Source organism: Diadema setosum, chromosome 9 (genome assembly GCF_964275005.1).
Source record: "Diadema setosum chromosome 9, eeDiaSeto1, whole genome shotgun sequence".
In the NCBI taxonomy this organism is placed as follows: Eukaryota; Metazoa; Echinodermata; class Echinoidea; order Diadematoida; family Diadematidae; genus Diadema; species Diadema setosum.
In genome coordinates, this window is record NC_092693.1 from 34,160,509 (window position 1) to 34,180,282 (window position 19,774).

A 19,774-nucleotide genomic window follows, 5' to 3' on the forward strand; every position below is an offset into this window, starting at 1 on the left:
CATATGAAAAGGAAAGTAACTCCTTGTCAAGGATTATGTCAAAAAAGTGAAAATCTGAGCCGTACGTTGTGAAAATATTTTGAACTGCCGCCAACTGGAAAGTCCATATTTTTATCATCTTTCCGATCACTTCCGACAAATGAAACTGATATGGGACAATCTTCAAGTGTAGTTCTTTATTCATTGATATGCTAGATAAGTGTGTAAAAAAAAATGTAAAGTCGAGTAATTTTAATTGCTATTTCATCAATTTTTGTGGAATTTTTATTTGCACATCCCTGTGCCTGTAAACTTATGTACCGCCCATGTTTCATTGAAGGGACGGCGAAAAGTAATTACCATCATGAAGACATATCTTCCTTTGAGATAGTCAAGTCACGATGCATCATATATGCCACATGAATCATTGTCTTCCGATCTGTGGGTAGCTCCAGTTTAGCACATACTTATTTATAACATACTTATTATAATATTTCTTAGTGGCGGCATCAAACATGGGATCAAAGGGAATAGCACTGTTGTTACTCCATCTCTTAATTGAAACTCCTTGGTTAAACTGTATAGCTATGAGTACAGAGTCTCAGAATTTATAGTGATTGGGATGAGGAATGAAATGTTTTCAAAATTTATAACAAATTGCAATGAACAAGGATGATGACATGGCAGTCACCACAAGAATACATGAGTTGGGCCTCGAGGAAGCGGAACAAAAGAAGAAAACATGCGTATACAGATTCTTGCACAGGCGAACTTGTTGAGCAAGCGGTATGATTGTATTTGAATTACACTGCTACATTTCCGAAATAATTAATATGTGAGGCTCTGATGTCATCAACACTGTTCAGTGTAAGTTCAGTGTAATTTTTTTAAGATTTTCAGTTTATTGGTTTCTCTGCTCAAGTACCACAATAAATTCCACGAATCTATACATGAAGCCGTCGATTTATGTATAAACTGCAGGATGTAAATTATGAAAATCGTCTGGGGTGCCCCTTAAGACTGTAAATCAGTAATTATTTTTAGTGTACCTGGTACATGATGAAAGAAAATAATGTTAAGTGGTGTTTTTTTTCCCCCAACAAGACATAATGCACAGAAAGAAAACATTATCACTACATAAATTTTGGTTTTAAATCAAAGGAAATGACATTATTTCGTTGTAACTGTACGGTGAAAATGAGAATGCAGGAATGTGATTTCATAAAGTCTGTAACGATAAATGCATGCATGTACATAATATGCAAAAATGAATTAAAAAAAACATAGAAACGACATGGTTACAGAACTAACACATGATTATGCTAATGATTATGACACGAGATCAGAACACTACGAGAGCTCGAATTTGAATGCTGAAAAAAAAAGAAAAACATTGTGCAAGTACATTCTTGTCTCTCGCGATAAAATAATGAATGACCACTTCGAGAAAAAGGAAAATAGGCCTTTTTAACTTTCGACGAATTTGAAGGACAACATTTCAGATTTGATTGACATGAATGCAGATTCGACGAATCGAAAATGAATGATCGCAACATCAATTTGACTGGTGAGCTAAACGCAAAATTCCACATATTATTATTATCATTATTTTTTTTTTATAGATGACTTCGAAAGAGGAAAGGCAAGTTCTCTTATATGGTATTAGGCTTCAGAAAAATGAAAATATCTTCACGCAATCCATTATCAGAAAATATCACGAAATATCAGTCACGCAGATCCGCCTCCGCAAAAAGTGGAAGTATTTCCCATTTATTTTGCTCGTTTATGTCAATCGAGTTGAATCGACTGTCCATTTAATTCACGATGACAATCTCAATAGTGACTGACATCATTCTCTACGGTCAACAGCTAGATTAACAATCAAAGTATATAGGAGTTTGGGGTCACACTGTTCAACAATACCCCTCCGTCCCTTTCCAGGCCTAGAGTATGGAGGGCCCTTTCCCCCGCCACCACACCTGTACCTCCGTACGAAAAAAAAAAAAAACCCACAAGCAATAAAACAAAAACAAAAACAAAAACAAAACAAACCAAAAACTGTCACCCGCTCTGCAAAAGCTATAAGAGTCACCCAAGGACGTAAAGCATTATCAGCCGTGCAAGTAGGGCCTTCTGCATGTATAGTGATTATCTTCTGAAATTCCCATCACGTTGTAATGACTGTAATATATTTCTCATTTTCCCGCCGTTATTTTGTCACCAGTGTCGTGTTGATATTATTCATGGCTCTTTATCACTCCGAAAGGCATGTCCCCAATTTCCTTTGCAATATAGAAAGCAACACATTGCTTTTCATCGGGCCCCATTGTTCCATTTTCTATCCCATATAAATTTGTCTTATATCCTCGCCAACTCAGGAGTCAGTGGTATGTTGTTTCACGACAGTGTGTTCTGTTTTGTTTGTGTTTTGTTTTGTTTGTTTTGTTTTGTTGTTGTTCCTGGTATAAGGCTTATATGCATTCTCACCATGGCTTATTTCACTAGGGCCTATTATGTGCCTTTGTTTTCTTTAATGTGGAAGAGTAGGCCCTACAAATAAATGAATGCGGAAAATTATGAAAATACAAATTATATAAATACATGTACAATATACACGAATTGTTATCATTATGACTTTGACCCCGTTGTGTGTATGCCTGCAACATAGATCTTATTGCAAAAGTACTATAGTTACTGCGTGACACGTAATTTTGTCGACAAATCACATCACAAGTGCAAGTCCGGCTTTGCGGTAACTGTTGTGGACGGATGTAGGCCCTATACGATATGAACAATAATATTACATTTTTATCATGCTGCCGTATCCTGAGTGTGTATACAGTGCGTGTTCTGTAAGTCCACAGCGTGTAACCTGTGGCCTGTATTGCCAAGTAAACGGGATGTCGCTTGGCGGATGATGCGCGAGCGAGCGTTGAGTGCAACCAACGAGAAATTTGCGCTGGCATCACATAGGTAGCAGGGTCCGAGATTGGCGTCACAAAATTTGTTGTGAGTGGTGTACGACTTATGGCGTCGTTATCACGCTTGTGATTATAAGCAGGCTAACTCATAGAGCTTTCTGGAGAAAACTAGATTGGACACGGCAATATTCAGTCATGACGGTGAACCCACTTTCAGCGGCAAGACTGTTGTGGCAGAAATTTCAGGTAAGTACGTGTACATACACGAACTCGAAGATTGAAGTGACCGTAGTCATCGCAGAAAGCACGCGATGCATAGGTATCCTATAGAGTAGTACATGCTAGTTTTTATCGTCTGCTCTGAACACTCCATGAATCGTAGCGGCTTTGTTTACTCACTTTAAATGACGATCTTCTTCAAGGATTTTAACCCTTTTTGCGCTGGCATCACATTGGTAGCAGGGTCCGAGATTGGCGTCACAAAATTTGTTGTGTGTGGTGTACGACTTTTGGCGTCGTTATCACGCTTGTGATTATAAGCAGGCTAACTCATAGAGCTCTCTGGAGAAAACTAGATTGGACACGGCAATATTCAGTCATGACGGTGAACCCACTTTCAGCGGCAAGACTGTTGTGGCAGAAATTTCAGGTAAGTACGTGTACATAGGGGAAGTGTGGGAGAGTTGAGCCACTGGGAGAGTTGATCCAGGCCACCTCACATCTTCATAGTGACTGATAGCAGTCAGCTGCTGCCATTTCTTGTTCATGCCTATGATTAACTATATACCAGTGTATGAGGCAGCGACATTGGACGAAGCATGACAAAATAGTCAAAGAAAAACCATTTTTGGTCACCAAAAGTGAATGTCCACTTGTCAGATATGTGGTTTTCTCTCACACCTATGGTAGAGGATAAATGCGAATCAGTTTGATTAGCAGATAGTCTGTATATCATTTGTTTCTTTCAGCAAATTTCAACATGTTTGGTGTGGTCACTTTCATAGGTTTTGAGGGTTAGTTTAAAAGGCGACTGTGGGGAGAGTTGTGCCAACGTGTCGAGGGAGAGTTGTGCCATGGCTAAACCCTGTATTCCAATGGCTCAGCCCTCAAGTGGCTCAACCCTCCCTTCAAGTGGCTCAATGAGTGTCATTTTTTGGTCAAAGAAACTGGTCTGCAATTGGATGAGGTGAGGAATATTGGAAAGGTATGTGATGTTCTCGCCAGGGGTGACGCCCTACAGGCGGTTTCTTCTTCCTAACACCAACAGTTGACTTATTACGCAAATCCAATCAGAATGCATCTAGAAATCCTGATCATGTGATTGTAGATGGACCCCAACAACATCCACATTATCCATCCGATGACCCGTAAGTCAAACAGATGCCCCGCCCCCTCTGTTACCATTACACCATCTTTCCTTAGATAGGTTTCCATAGTCATTTCTTTTATAAGCCTGAACTTCTTAATATGATATGTAGGGCCTATAGCATAGTGGCTCAACTCTCCCAACCCTGTGGCTCAACTCTCACCACACCAAGGGAGACTTGAGCCATTTTGCAAAATATTTTTGTTGAAGTGTCACTCCCAAGTTGTTTGTGCTAGGTGTCTTATTGGGCTATCATATTATGCCTGAATAGTTGTAGTATATACCAGCGAACGAATAATCCATAAATTGTGTATAGTTATTGAACAATATCACTAAATGTAAAAAGTGGCTCAACTCTCCCACACTTCCCCTACACGAACTCGAAGATTGAAGTGACCGTAGTCATCGCAGAAAGCACGCGATGCATAGGTATCCTATAGTACATGCTAGTTTTTATCGTCTGCTCTGAACACTCCATGAATCGTAGCGGCTTTGTTTACTCACTTTAAATGACGATCTTCTTACTTAAAGGATTTTAACCCTTTTTGCGCCAATGATTCAAATGCGACACCCAGCATGATATTCTGTAGATTTAAAATCTGATTTTAGTGGGTTTTTTTTCTCAAGTCTATGCACCTGAAAATTTCTGATTTTTTCAACAAACCTCAATATCATACCTGACATGGACAAATTTAACACACATACACCTGCAAACAGGAATTTCGTGTGGTATGCAGAGTTAATCGTCATATTATTGTCGCATGAGCAAAACGATACCCTAGATATTGGCCTATTATAGTACTACCAAACGTCAATTATATTCTCATACATTAGATCTATTAGAGCACATGTTGACGAATTCACACATTTCCTATGCTTTGCCTCTGCTAGATTGAATAATTGCTTATTCTTCCGGAGTATTATTGTTGTAAAGTGATTCAAAACGCATGACTGTTATTGTGTCGGTGTGGGTTATACGCTTTGTTGTATGTTCGCTCATCCATTCACCAATTTATCGCCACTTTGCGAATTACAATATTCATTCCAGATAATTTGGATTGTTTCTCATCGTTTTTGTTGAGTGTTTAAAAAGCACTATAGCCAGATGCCTCACATTCTAGGAAGGGCCAGTGAAAGTTTAATTGTAAGGACTAAATTTGCACATGTCCCAGCAGTTAATCGTAATCCATCGCGCTTTTGTAAAGATGTATAGGCCTAATGAGAATGATATCTTATGAAGAACTAGCTGCAATGCACGCTATAGTACACATGCATCATATCATTTGGACTTAATGTTATTGCTTTGCCGGCTTAAAACCCATTCCCGCAATGTTAATACATGTAGTATTACAAAGCAGTAGAATTCCAATCCAGCCACAGTTCATGATCAATGAAAATTACGTTTCGGATTAGGTCAAAAGTGAATATCTATACGATTTTACTATCCATGCTGATTATTAATGTATTGACGCAATGGTGACACGACATTTGCTCCTGCGACAATTGCTCCAGTCTTATTTTCTCTAAGGACTAAGGGTTAGGGTTAGGGTTGTGATAGGGTTTTAGGTTTAGTTTGATGTGAGAATTAGGATTAGGGTTAGGGTTATGTGTATGGGTTGAATTTACGTTTGGCTTAGCATGCAGATATATCAATGGGAGTAATTGTCGCAGGAGCAAATGTCATGGAACCGACGCAATATATAAATTCAGTGAAAAAAAACCGTTGCACTTGAGAGGTTCGCATGTAATGATAAGTGTATGATTCTATGAATCAACATTGTAGATGACCGTGTTGACCGCCTATGTATTATGGGCCTTGTATAATATAGCAGTATATAGGGCATTCTATTATCTACCGCTTTATCTATGATAAAACGCATTGGCAACATGGGCTTGCGATGGTAGTTCGTTTCCAAACTCCAAATCTTGATTCCATCGGTTGAAAAAAAATACAGTGTACATGATTATATCCGACACATAACTCTTCTTTGACTCTAATTGAAAGACTATTTCCCTCTCAACCGCCTCTTCGAAACGTTAAATTGCATGTGCACGGCATGTGCCCTACATCAGTTCTCCTTTGTGTCGACAGTGCCATGTTCACGGTCTTCTTGCCTCCACGCGCTTCTTGTTGTGACCCTAAGTGACCCCTAAGTGATTGTCCAGCCGGGAGCGACAAACTGCAGTCCTCGCTTACTACTCTTGTATACTAATCACTATTGAAAAGCAGCTAGATCCAAAGCCGCGTGTTTATTTGCACCCTTGTTAACAATATGGTGCATGTATTTGACACCTGTGACACACATTATGCCAAGCTCTACAAGTTTCGCGTTCTTCATGTTTGAAGGAAGCAGAGAACAGTACACTTGTATTTAATAGTAAGGGGAAGAAGTACTTGAACAGAAGAGTGCGGTCTTACCGGCACCTCCCTGGTCATACGATTATATTCACTATCTTCACCGGCACGTTCTAGAGTAGGCGCAGCTCAGTGTTCATACGCTCACGATTGTCCATCGTGCTAACCTCGATAGCGAATGTGTGCTGCATTAACTTGTGTACTCTGATGTTGTATATTAGTATAAGTATCAGTACATGGGTATGTATTGTGTTTGAAGCTTCAGGATATTTCCGCGCTGCTTGTCTGCACACCATGTATTGAAAAGAGGCTGTCTGCTGCTGTACAAACAAGCGGCTGTATATGTACAATCAAGGAGCTATTGTGTACAACACAGAAATCCCACCTCTCTCAGCATACAATCTTCACGGTGCATACAACGAGATTCTGATCTTGGTATGACCTGCATGTGTTCAACCAATCAGGCGCGAGAACTGGAGACGCGCCCATGGCAAGCCCTTTCGCGGGCACTGTTAGCGTCATTGGAGTTTCACATGAACCATTTACCCAAAATATACATACTAGATTACTAATAAAAAGTAAATAATTCTGTTACACTTGGGAACGCTGTTTAACAGTGGAAAAATTTGAGAATTTAACTAAGTTAACTTTAGTTAAAAATAAATGTTGTCATTAACCAAAGGAAGAAGAGTATTCATTCAACTTAATTAGTACTAACTTCTAGTATTGTGTTAAGCTTGTAAAACAACCACTCGTGTTGATGTGTAAATAAACTGTATATAATGTGTTATCAGGGAGGTATCTTCCTGGTGTTATTGTTGTTTTCCTGTATAGTTAGTCATGCATATCCATATCTATAATATTATGATCACGTATGTTGAAAGGCTTTTCTTTTCAAGGCTGGTGATTGACGGACATGAACATAATACTAAACATCAGCCTTTTACTCATACAGGCTTCGTAGGTTAAGGAGTTTGTGTATTTAGATGGGTATTGCAAGCAATTATGGAAAAAAAGAAAGAAGAAGCTTGCGGTCCGCAAAGGTCGCTCATCCATCTCCCAAAGGAGGGGGAGGGGGAGTGGGGTTGGAGGCGAACAAACACGGGATTGCGTCTTTGATACCTGTGTATCGATCATAAGAGCAGAGCAAAAGAGCGCCGCCTTTGTGCCGTCGATAAAAAGAGACGACGATCGAATTGTTACACACATGACTACCGGTAACTTTGCAAGCAAAGTTGGAACTCAAAAGGGTGCAGAGTGAATAAAGGTCATTGCATATGGGTGCACTCTGTCATTCGGGGCGGCTGCGTCACGGATTGTGATTATAAACATTGACAATATACTGCGTGGATCTATGTGGTACCTTTTTGGGTGTCATCGCGAGTAATAAAGGGATAGCAAACAAAATATATCGCTATCAAAGTGCAGTTCTACATGGGTAACTGCAGCAAATTGCCGTCACCTCACTTTGTGTCCACCTATATAGACAAATCGAAGCATTGAATTTTCCGCGAAGGTCCGTTACGTGCCCGTTCATTTCTCGGCGAATGGAAGGCGCCAGTTGCAAAGGCGAAACGGCTTCGGATGAGGTGAGATAGATATACGTGTGTGATATGGATATACCCGCCACATAGGCCCTATCGAATTTTCATGACATGTTTAAGTGTCCATAAGTGTAAGTGTTCGCTTGTTTATGGAATGGATTATCCTTTTCGTTTGTAAAGTGTGTGCATGCTAATGAGTGATGTGCACTGTGCAGGAAGTATGTGTTTCATAGGATGGGTCAAGACTTTGGTGATGTTGTCTTCTCCAACTGGTAGCGATCAACACCGCAGTGCCTCCCACCCCGCCCCCTTTACGGAAGTCCCTGTTATCAGTTTCAATATACTGTAGTTCGTCATCGGCAATCGGCACTTTCCGGTCGGTTTTTAACTCACCTGAGCCAAAAGCTACAGTGAGCGTTTGCGATTAGTCATTGTCCGGCGTCCGTTGTCGTATGTCGTTCATCGTCCGTCGTGCGCCGTGCGTTAACTTGTATACATTTTCAGCTTTTCCTTAAAAAACGTCACGACGTATCTTTCACAAAGCTTGGCGGCCGGGTAGCATCTCGGTAATATCTTGATAGGACCTCAGATTGTTCTAATGGGCGCCGATGCTTCCTGGTACCCCCCCCCCCCCCCCGCGACGCCAGGGATCGCGAAAGCTCCCAAATCAAGGAATCTTTCAAGATATTCTTCTCTATAGAATAGAAGGGATAGATCTTCGAGAGCCATGAGTAATAAAACCCAACCCTTCTGAATTATCTTTGGAAATCTCCTCTTGAATCATGAAGGGATAGAACTAACTAAGTATGTGGTGCCTCCCTAGAAATTGAATATGTCAGTAAACCGGTCTATTCCAGAGAATCAGCTGTTTGTATTTTTGGGACATTTGTATTTGTATTTGACTGTGTGCCTGATGAGCTGGTCTATTATGCATATCGAACAATGAGTTCTCATAGACTAGTATAAAAGTGATTGTGTGCATATCGCAAGAAGAGATAGAAAGAGATATGTGCATCAGTTATTCTCCGTAATCAGGAATTTTGTCGACTTAAAAGAAAAAAATTGAAAGAATATCATTTTCGTCCACAAGATATATGATGCAGAAGCTTTTTAGAATAAATTCTAAGTTATATTGCATGCAAAGAATTTTTAGAATTATTTGAATTCTTTATATCATATGCAATAAAAATGAAAAAGGGGGATGGTTTCCACATCAATAAAGTTATAACATCAATTACATTGTATTTGTATTTGTTTTGGACATCTATATTTCCATAATAAGGCTATAAAACGGCTCCAGAATTTCAAAGTAGTATCGTCTGACCAATTTTAAGCGTTAGAGTTTTGTCCTGCTTTGTCGACCCATCCAGTTTCCCCCTTACCTGCCCTGCAGTCGGTCCTTGCAGAGAAACTTAACGCGTTTATAAATAATTCTTATCATACATTAAAGAAAACGAAATCGCTGTTATGCTCTGCGTGGAGAAATCAACATTATATACCGCACTCTTGCAGTTCTTTTCCACTGTGATAGAGTATACCAAAATGTGACGTCATAGCCATTTGTCGCCATAAAATCAAAAATTACTACAAAACTGGTTCCAAACAACCTTGCGAAACCGAAATATCTGTATGTGAACTCAACGGTCGCTAGCCATGCTCGTATCCAGCTCAAACCCATAACTGCTGAAAGACTTGTACAAAGGCAATTGTGTGGAACAGCAATCGTAACAGCTGTAACAAAAGACTCTGACGTGATCACTTTGGAACTCTATTTACATATCACTTGAATGATTTCTATCCCTCAGTCGTCCGTAACTAAAGCGGTTCAGAAATCCTTCTTGTATAATGACGTTGATTTGATAAAGCATCTTTTTACCCCAGTGTATATACCACCGGTAAGTTCCAATACAATTCGCCAGTGAATGCCACTCTTTGAAATTATAGCGTTATAGGTTACAGTTCGTTATTCCGAAGATTCGTCACTCCAAAACTTCGTTATTCCAAAGGTACGCAATTCCGAATATGAAATAAGGTTTGTTACTTCGCTTGTTCGCTAATCCGAAAATGGAATAAGGCTCCTTATTCCGAAGGTTTGTTAATCCGAAATGAATCGAGGTGGCGACCTGGTGGGGACTCGTCGCGGAGACGTCTCCGCAACGTAAGTCTCTTGGAGACGAGCCTGGCTTTAAAGGAGTCGCGAAAGAATCGAACGTGTTCATGTTCGATTTTTACGTAGAATTGTTCCTGTCTCCAGATGGTCTCGGAGACGTCTCAGCGATGTCTCTGCGACGTATAGTCGGCGCCAAGTCTTGGAGACTGGATTTTAGTCCGCGACGTCTCCGAAAAGTCTCTGCGACCTTGCGGAGACCCATTGGCGACCTGCCTCAGACGTCGCAGAGACGTCTTCGCGACTGAGAAGACGTGTACGTAGACGTCGGGGTGACGTCGCAGTGACGTCTCTGCGACTTCCGGGCGAATAAGTTGGCACCTTTTTACCGACGTTTCGGACGCCGTCATGGAGTCACTTTCTTTCGTGAGAGCGCAAGTCATTTCTTGGTCGGATGGTCACAGACCCACGAGTCACAGCTAGTGATCAGTCTCGATAGTCGCGGCGAAGTTTCCTCCAGTGAAATACTGTATAGGCCCGTAAGGGGAAACCTTTGTAGAGTTTACTGCGTTCTCACTTACCAGTAATACCACACCTTTACAAATGGACCTGTGTTTTGCTCTTAATGTTATAAAGGCACTATAATGGTATCTCAATCTTAGAAAATTGCCTCTTCTAGAAAAAGTATCTTAGCTGCATACACACACACGCACGCACACACACACACACTCTCCCTCCCTTCAACTTCATAAAGTTTGAGAATATTATGACTTGTTGGTATGTATAAACAATTATCACTGTTTTATATTAATGAACCGGTTTTTTTTAGTTGTATATTGTGACACCGTCCATGTGAATGAGTATGCATCGAGTTTACAGATTTCATATTGTCGACAATGTCATGTTTATTTCGTACTCCAAGGTGTGTGTGTGTGTTTTACATAGCTTCATATTTCATGATATCAGAGACTTTGGTATAGAATGTATAACCAGCTGGTAACTCGCGTTCTTTCTTTTTCTATATTTTCTTGTTGCAAACTGGAAACATTATCAACAGGGTCTATTTAACTGTGTACATGTGCTCTTTTACCGCCGTCATACTGCAATTAGTAGAACATGAACTCAATCATGGAGGTGTGTGATATCATAATTATGTGACACCTCCTCGACCACACGACTGCTTTGGTTGACAATAATAGTGACACCCAATCTCCGCACGATATTTTAGCTTCATGGTCTTACGGTGCACCAACCATTCTCATCGTCACCCCTATTCCATCACCCCCCCCCCCCCCCCGAACAAAAATTACTACATTATGTTGTTTACGACGGGCTGTGTGTCTTGACGGATGGTCGTGTCTATTTTACCTATAATCCTATCCGTCTTTCTTCCCACACTTTCAAACACGACGTGTTAGATCATTAAGAATTCCCTCTCACATTTCTAACTCAGACCTAGAAAGGTCCCAAATCGCCTCTTATATCATCGTTTCACAACAGTAGAGTATCACTCCCTATAATTATGGCGCCATGAGCGAGGATGCCTTAGGGTTAGTTAGAACGGCCGCATCAATGCTAACAGGACACGACCTGTTCTCCAAATGTGTTACAAACACACTCGCTCGCGTGTGAAACTTTCGCGAAAGCTATTGTGCTCTTATAGGTGGCAACATCCAATGACGCTGCGTTTCTTATTACTCCATGGTAAGACCCATTTCCATTCCTATAAATGACTTTAAACTGTAGACCTGTATCACAACCTGAAGGTATGCCAGATAAAAGGCGGCAGAGGATTTTTGACAACCAAACGATCTTCTACATGAAATAATGGTACATGAACTGACACTCCACTAATACCGATGGGAATGAAAACAGGATGAAAGTCCCCGGCATATGTCACACGTCCGTAATTCACTTATAGATAGCCCTTTGAATAGCGAGGGATGCATTACACTCGAATTCAACAACTATTTTAGCACAATATTGAACAGAAATATCATATTAAATTCATTTTCTTTCGCATCCGTATCCGTGTTTTTCAGAATGTGACGGTGCTTCCCTCGGATGAGACCGAAATACGACAATACCCGATGAAGGAGGTCGCCTTACACAGCGACCGCGACTCGTGCTGGTTGGTCATCAAGGATTTCGTCTACGATGTCACTTCTTTCCTTTCAGAGGTGAATAACCCCGGGCATATCATGATACTGAAGTAATGGACACATCGCATAACATAAAGTTATAAGTATATAGTACGATATTGGTGTTGTACGTCAGAAAGCCTGCATGTCATAAAACCCGTTCGGTTTGGGCACTGGTTTTATATTAATGTATATTTCAACCATATGTATTTGTTTGTTTGTTTGTTTTTTTCGGGGGGGGGGGGGTTCAGTATGTCTAAAATATTCAACGCACTAACATAGCAATGCACCTGACTCATTGCATAACCCACCGCATCATATTTTCTTCTCATTTTGGAAGCACCCCATCGACCCGTTATTGCCGGCATAAAGTTAAACTGTTTTAAAACCGATAAGGTCTATTAAGAAACAGTGGACATAAGATAGCGCTACACTCACACACACACTAACACGCACACACCCACACACACCCAAACACACCCAAACACACACACACATACCACCGCCACCATTGCCACCACCATCGCCACCACCACCAACAGCAGCAGCAGCAGAAACACAGCAGCAGTTATGTAGCCAATACCGGCAACAAGGGCTGCGTTTTCATCATCTTTCCCCAGTTTGAAACAGCTTTCCACACCCAAACGTTCTTTCCAAAGCCCCTTGCAACCGCCTTCCAAAATAAGTTGCGTTTATCAAGTTTAGTCATCCCAACACAAAAACTGGCCTTGTCGCTGCGCAGCTGCATTGCGCCGTTTGATCCGAGGAGAAGGGGTCTTTTTATAAAGCGTGCATGCGCCGTACAAAGCTATTTCAAAACAGCTAGCATTTATCTCGCTTCTAAAGAAACACGTTTCTGGCTGAAATCCGTTTCGGAAAGCACAAATGTGTAGTTTTCAAAAAGGCTTTATAAACCCCATAATCAAAACAGCTTTGCGTTTTATCATCTCTCTAAAAAAAAATAATAATAATAATAATAATAAACATCCTGAAAGCCGTTTGGCAATCTTTTTCTGCCGACAAAAAAAAAAAAAAAAAAAAAAAAAAAAAAAAAAAAAAAAGATTTGATGAACGCATCGAGGACACACTGAAAAAAAGGTCGTATGATCGTATATGGCCATTAATACATGCCGGCTTTCTGACGTACAATACCCAACAGCCCTTGTCCTGGATACGCTGGACAAGAACTCCTTTAGTTTCGAGATCTTATTCTTCTCGCTCGCAATCACTGAGTTCGCGAGTATGGCTGCTCCAAAAGGTGAATAATGATAATAAACAGACAATACAAAGCAAGCATACACCCCATACACACACAAACAAAAACAACAACTAAAAACATACACAGTGACGTGAAACATGGGTACAGCAATTTGAGGTCGCAAACAAGACAAACGTGCATTAACAACGTGCAAAAAGGGCAATAGTCCACCACACAGGTGGAAATCCTGTATATAATATTTAGCACGACGTAACGAAATCTACCTCGTAGTAATCAGAGCCTTCAGGCTCTGGTAGTAATGCGCCTCTGTTGCGAGAAGAAAAAAATATACGGTGCAAAATTTGCAATAGTGGAAGAACCGTTCATTCACCCTCGGGGTTATTAATCTTCTAAGGAGCTATCGCATTTACCCTCGTGTGCATCATGTGAGACGATACTAATGTTGTTAATCACTTTTCTTGTACATATCTTTTATAGGTGACTCCGTACCGTTTGGACAATGACATACGGCTATGAGGCTATGTAGGGTTATTCTTTTTAATAGAAATAAAGGTAGGATGCAAAAACACACAAAAAAAAACAATCAAAAGCTAAAACAGTTTTAATCGTGCCACCTTTGTGATGGTTACGATTGAATTCAAGTCTAATCTTGTTTTTTCTTGTCTCAGTATGTGAAATCGGCAAAAAAGTCTTGATGACAGGCACTAATACAGCAATAAAAAAAGCAAGATATGATTCGAAAAACAGACACACTACATATAGTCTTCCAGGGAGATAGAGGGAGAGAAAGGGGAGTATTGGGAATCGAACGATAGCGGTGATAAGAAATATATCAAGAGGAAGATTTATGGGATAAACGAGCAGGAATAAGGGAAATTGTGATTCTTAAATATTAATGTCGTTATTAACTGTTTGGTGTCAGCCAATATCGTTTTAATGTGTCTTGCAGTGAATATAGGCGTCACCCCATGCACAGTTCCATGCATTACCCTTGTCATTATATTCTACGATTTAATGGCATGTTGAGCAGCTTTACACCTTGTCTGTGTCCAGTGGTTTGAAATTATGCGATGAACTTCGTATAGCATTGTACGGAAACAAGTATAGAGTGTATGATTTATAGAACATTGTAACCTTTATCAGACCTGGTGAGTTAAAGGGATGTATAGTATTAGTGGAGATGGGGATTGGGCTATTAACTTTTTGCGAAGTACCAAGAAACCGCTTATGAAATAATACAGAGCATACCATTCTAAGCATTGCTATAAGAGGAATTCAAAGTTTATAAGATGAAAATCGGTTTTGAAATGCTGAGACATCCAAAAACAAAGTAAAACAAAGCGACCCTAATAAAAGGTGGGCCCCACCTTTTATAGGGATTTCTCTATTTTGGATATCTCAGCCATTTCAAAACCAATTTTCATCAAATAAACGTTGAATACCTCTGGGAGTTACATATTCTTCCATATTTCATATTCGCGATAAGATGATTCTCATTATCTCACCCAAAAAATGCTAGTAACCTGACGTTATATCTCAACCAGGACTATATACGATCCCTTTTATTAAGATATGCTACAGTCACTGTCCAAAACTACCAACGTGACCCGCCTCGGTCTTATCAGGGAGGTGAGACAAAATTTCCTCTCACCTCCCTGGTCTTACGTTGGTTTCAGAACCGTTGAACAGTACAAGGCATAGTTACTGGACAGTTGTCACACAAAGCGAGTAAACTTCATAATTATCTTTTTCCCCCGTTGTTGCAGCACCCTGGAGGCTGGGAGGTGATAATGGAGCGAGGAGGTATGACCCTTTGAAACTTTCCAGACTTGCTGAAACTTTCAACAGTCTGCTGTACAGTATGGCTAATCCAATATACATTTCTTATCATAATGATATTTGTAATTGTGGCTTATTTCACGTTATGGCATGATTTTTTTTTTTTTTTTGTTTCTCAAAACAAATGTGTTCGTTTATATTTTCAATGATGCCTATTTGTAAATGTGTCTACGTGTGTTTCTGTCTTTACTGCGGCACCACAATTATCTTTCTTTCTGAGAACCTTGCGCTAAGTCTGTGATATTCTTCAAGTGTTATATAATTCAAATAGACAGTAACAAAAATGTTACTGTAGTACAATGTTTCAATAGATTAAAGCCGTGATGTGGCATCGAAACAACGTCGTGTCACAATCTAGCTGCTTCTTATTTTTTTTTTTTTGTCTTCCACTACATACAAAAGGAAAAATGAAATCGGAAAAGAATATTTTGGTTTTTTATGTCTTGAGGAATGCCATGTACCACCAGGGAGGTGTTTCTTCTCACCTCCATGGTACAACTCGCGTAAAATGAAATACATTTGTCGTTTGTTGTGGTATTAACTTCAACAGGAACTGACGCTACGTACGCGTTTGAGGGCAAAGGTCACTCAGATGATGCCATTGAATTACTGGGAAAATTCAAGATAGGACAACTGACGAAGGTATATTTCCCTTTTCACCTTCTTTCTTCCTAATTCTCGTAATTTGCGTATATACAAAGTTCTATATAGGCCTACATAGAAGCTTTGCTATGGATCCATGCTTAGTTGGAATGTTCGCAGTATGAATGCGGAACAAATATTATTATACACACGAGACATCTGAATAGAAAGCTTCGATAGAAGTCATTGGTGCACAATGTTTTATTGCTGACTGAATTATATACAGTATAGTTCCTTTCGGTTTGAATGCAAAATCTTGCGCACCCCCCCCCCCCCGTGTCCTCTGTGATCTCGTTCACACCAGTTTTGGGTAACCCATTTTTCCCTCTTTGTCTCTATTTTGTCGAAAAATCCAAAACCTGGTCACACTTATTTGTATTTTACTCGCTTCACTGTTCATCACTTGAAGTCGTCTTTCACACGCAGTCAGTTAGTACTATAGTACATGACAACGGTGATTATGATGATGATGATGATGATGATTATTATTATTATTAGTAGTAGTAGTATCATTATTATTATCATTGTTATTATTATTATTATTATTATTATTATTATTATTATTATTATTATTATTATTATTATTATTATTATTATTATCATTATCATTATTATTATCATTATTATTAACTTAAGTTATACAGAGGTCAGCTCTACTCCAAGGAGAACCTCACCGGGAGAGCCGGTACTTACCCGTGTATTAACCTGAACACTGGAAAGAACACAGTGTCCCACAGTGTGATATAGCGAGGTGTTCACATTGTCGGCTATGCGAAAACGCTCGAATTTAACAGTGTGTAATGATTTCACACTGTGCGGTTGTTGTTGTTGTTGTTGATGATGTTGTTGTTGATGATGTTTTTGTTTTTGTTTTTTGTTTTACAGAGAGTTCTCATAGTAATGTTCTGTTTCACAGTGTAAACTTATGCTTCACAATGTGTTCAAAGTGTTAAGACGCTTGAATATAACAGTGTGAAGAGATTTCACACTGTGGGACACTGTTCTTTCCAGCAGGGTATATATCCATATCCGTGAAACGACGCGTTGCGTCGCTACGCTGAGAAGTGAATGGGTAAAATGTGCCCAGTGTGTGGGATTTCACGAGTACAACTGTATTTCAGTAATAAAGCCACTATTGAAGATCTTTGATAATAGCAAACTCATAATTTTAGTTCTTGTGGTAAACTCATCGTGTCCTTTTTCTGTCGCTCTTTATAAGCAGGTCCACATTGAAACACTAGCTGTGCCCTGCAATATGCTTTCTGCGGGTGCAATCCCTATAATGATTAGTTTTTAAACTATAGGCTGTCATGTGCATCTCCTGGTCCACTTAAAGGACAAGTTCACCTACATTAACATAAGGATTGAGAGAATGTAGCAATATTTATAGAACACATCATTGAAAGTTTGAGGAAAATCGGACAATCCGTTCAAAAGTTATGAATTTTTGAAGTTTTTGTGCAGTCACTGCTGGATGAGAAGATTACTACAGTGTATGATGTCACATGCGTACAACAATATAAGGAGAATATAATGAGAATTTCACAAAATTTCATCTTTTGATAAAAGTACACATTCCCTTGACTCGTTACTGACATATGTTATGGGTAATATTATTCCCATTGCCTTTAGAAAGAGGCAAGTCAAGTGCTTTTTTATTATGCGAAAAAAGTGAAAACATGTTTAATTTTCTTTACATTTTCTTTATACTGTTTTACTCATATGACATCACAAGCCTTAGTAGTCTCCTCATCCAGCGGTTCCAACACAAAAAATTTAAAAATTCATAACCTTTGCATCGATTGTCCAATTTTCCTCAAACTTTCACTAATGTGTTCTACTAATATTGCTGCATTCTCTCAATCCTTATGTTTATGACGGTGAACTTGTCCTTTAAAAACGGGGCTTCAGACAAGTTTTGCTCCATCTTACGTCACGCAATCCAGCGATTTTTCATTTCAATTCCATGCTGTTCCTGGCTATGAATGCAACAATAGTTATCATACCGTATATTATTGTTTCTCTTTTGTTGATTTATGTACAGAATGACAGACTGGAGAAGGGATGACGTCATTGACGGGATGACGTCATTGACAAAGTAATTTCAAAGCTACCTGGAGATAAGACCGAGCTAGTCAAGGGTTTTCATATTTTCTCGTTCATACTTTTTGTCCTCACTTTGCAGTTTTCCTTTACGTGTAAGCATAAAAATTCAAGGTGAAAATTGCTATTTATCTGTAATAGTATAATAAGTAGCAATATTTATGTTATGAGGGTGGTGTCGCGTATGTATTGCAATGTATAGGCCTGTATGTGAGAATAACTTTGTTAATACGCCATCATTCAAATTAATTGAAATGTATTTTTATACGTATTTTGTATATAAGTAAAATTGTAAGTAGAATATCGGGCTATGCCAAGCGTAAAATGGTGAGTTACTGATATACCATGCGGACTCTGACGGAGCAATTTGCAAATTTTGACGTCATTTTTGTCTTTCACTTTTTCTACGGAACGGTATATAATCTTGGATGTTTTGTACGACGGTTCTCTGTTTGAGATTCCTTTGCACTGCATTCTTGTCAGAACTTGGCCCTTATTCCACCGTTATGCGCACGGCTTTCTGAAATGGGGAATATTTTAAAAAGGCAAGATATTGCAGCCAGAACCATTCCGCATCTAAGTTGCCACACTTGTACACCTTGCACTGCATGGTTTGATCTGCTCTTTCCGAGGCATGTTACAATTTCTATGCAAAATGAATTGCCAAAATGCCACTTATAACAAGGCACAACACCCCAAAGCTAAAGAATTGAATTGCTTTCTAGTATGACCAGTCAGACGGGAGTATATATTTCATGATAAATCACCGAACAGAGTGAAGTACCTTGAGCTAGATAATAGCAATGACTTGGAAAAATTCTAGGGGCTTTCAGCTCTGATCAAGAAAGGAATAGTATAGCCTAAACCACTGCCTGTCCTGACTGCGTTATCCATCGGAAATACTTGTCAGATGTTTAAGGTAAATCAGGTGAATTTTGATGAAAGCGAGAAGATGGAATCATGACATAATTAAATTGTGTCACGTTTATATTGTAAATATTACAAAATTTTGTCATGCACATAAGTATACAAACTATACAATGTCAGTTATCCCGATAACTCACAGCGAGCAGACGGCTTGCTATATAATATAAGTAAACCGAGTTCTGTGGACGTCTCTATACACCTCCATGGCAAGCATCATGGGTGTAATTATTCATCTACAATCATGAGTACCATCATAGAGCTTTGATGTTTTTGCTCCCAATGCATAACTAATTGAGGAGAGGAGACTCAGTGGCCGCACTGGTTGACAGTGTTGTCAATTAGGTTAGAATTATGCTTTTTGTGGTTGCAAGATAGTATTACTACTGCAGTATAATGTATAGAGTCTTCTGACTCGAAACTGTTATCCAACATGATTAAAAAGTCAAAAGTTTAACTTTATATGACTTTTTTGGGGGGGGCGGGAGCATCTCCGCTATCGCTGTCTTTATTGAAGGTCTTTCTGAAATCTTTCTGAAATACGCAAACGTGGATTTGGCGTTTGATTTTCCTTTTTTTTCAGTACTATCTTCATTCCTTCGACTGGTGCTTGCATGCATACCTTCAAGGGAG

At 39.5% G+C, this 19,774-nt stretch overlaps 1 protein-coding gene across 1 annotated transcript; it reads left to right on the top strand.

The window, feature by feature from the left end:
* Positions 1-3,408: 3,408 nt before the first annotated feature.
* LOC140233103 (cytochrome b5-like) lies at positions 3,409-18,621 on the top strand. Its single transcript, XM_072313218.1, has 5 exons — positions 3,409-3,549; positions 12,316-12,453; positions 15,400-15,436; positions 16,023-16,114; positions 18,159-18,621. Exons 1-5 carry the CDS (start codon positions 3,499-3,501, stop codon positions 18,180-18,182), a joined length of 342 nt encoding a protein of 113 aa, XP_072169319.1. The 5' UTR covers positions 3,409-3,498; the 3' UTR covers positions 18,183-18,621.
* Positions 18,622-19,774: the final 1,153 nt, after the last annotated feature.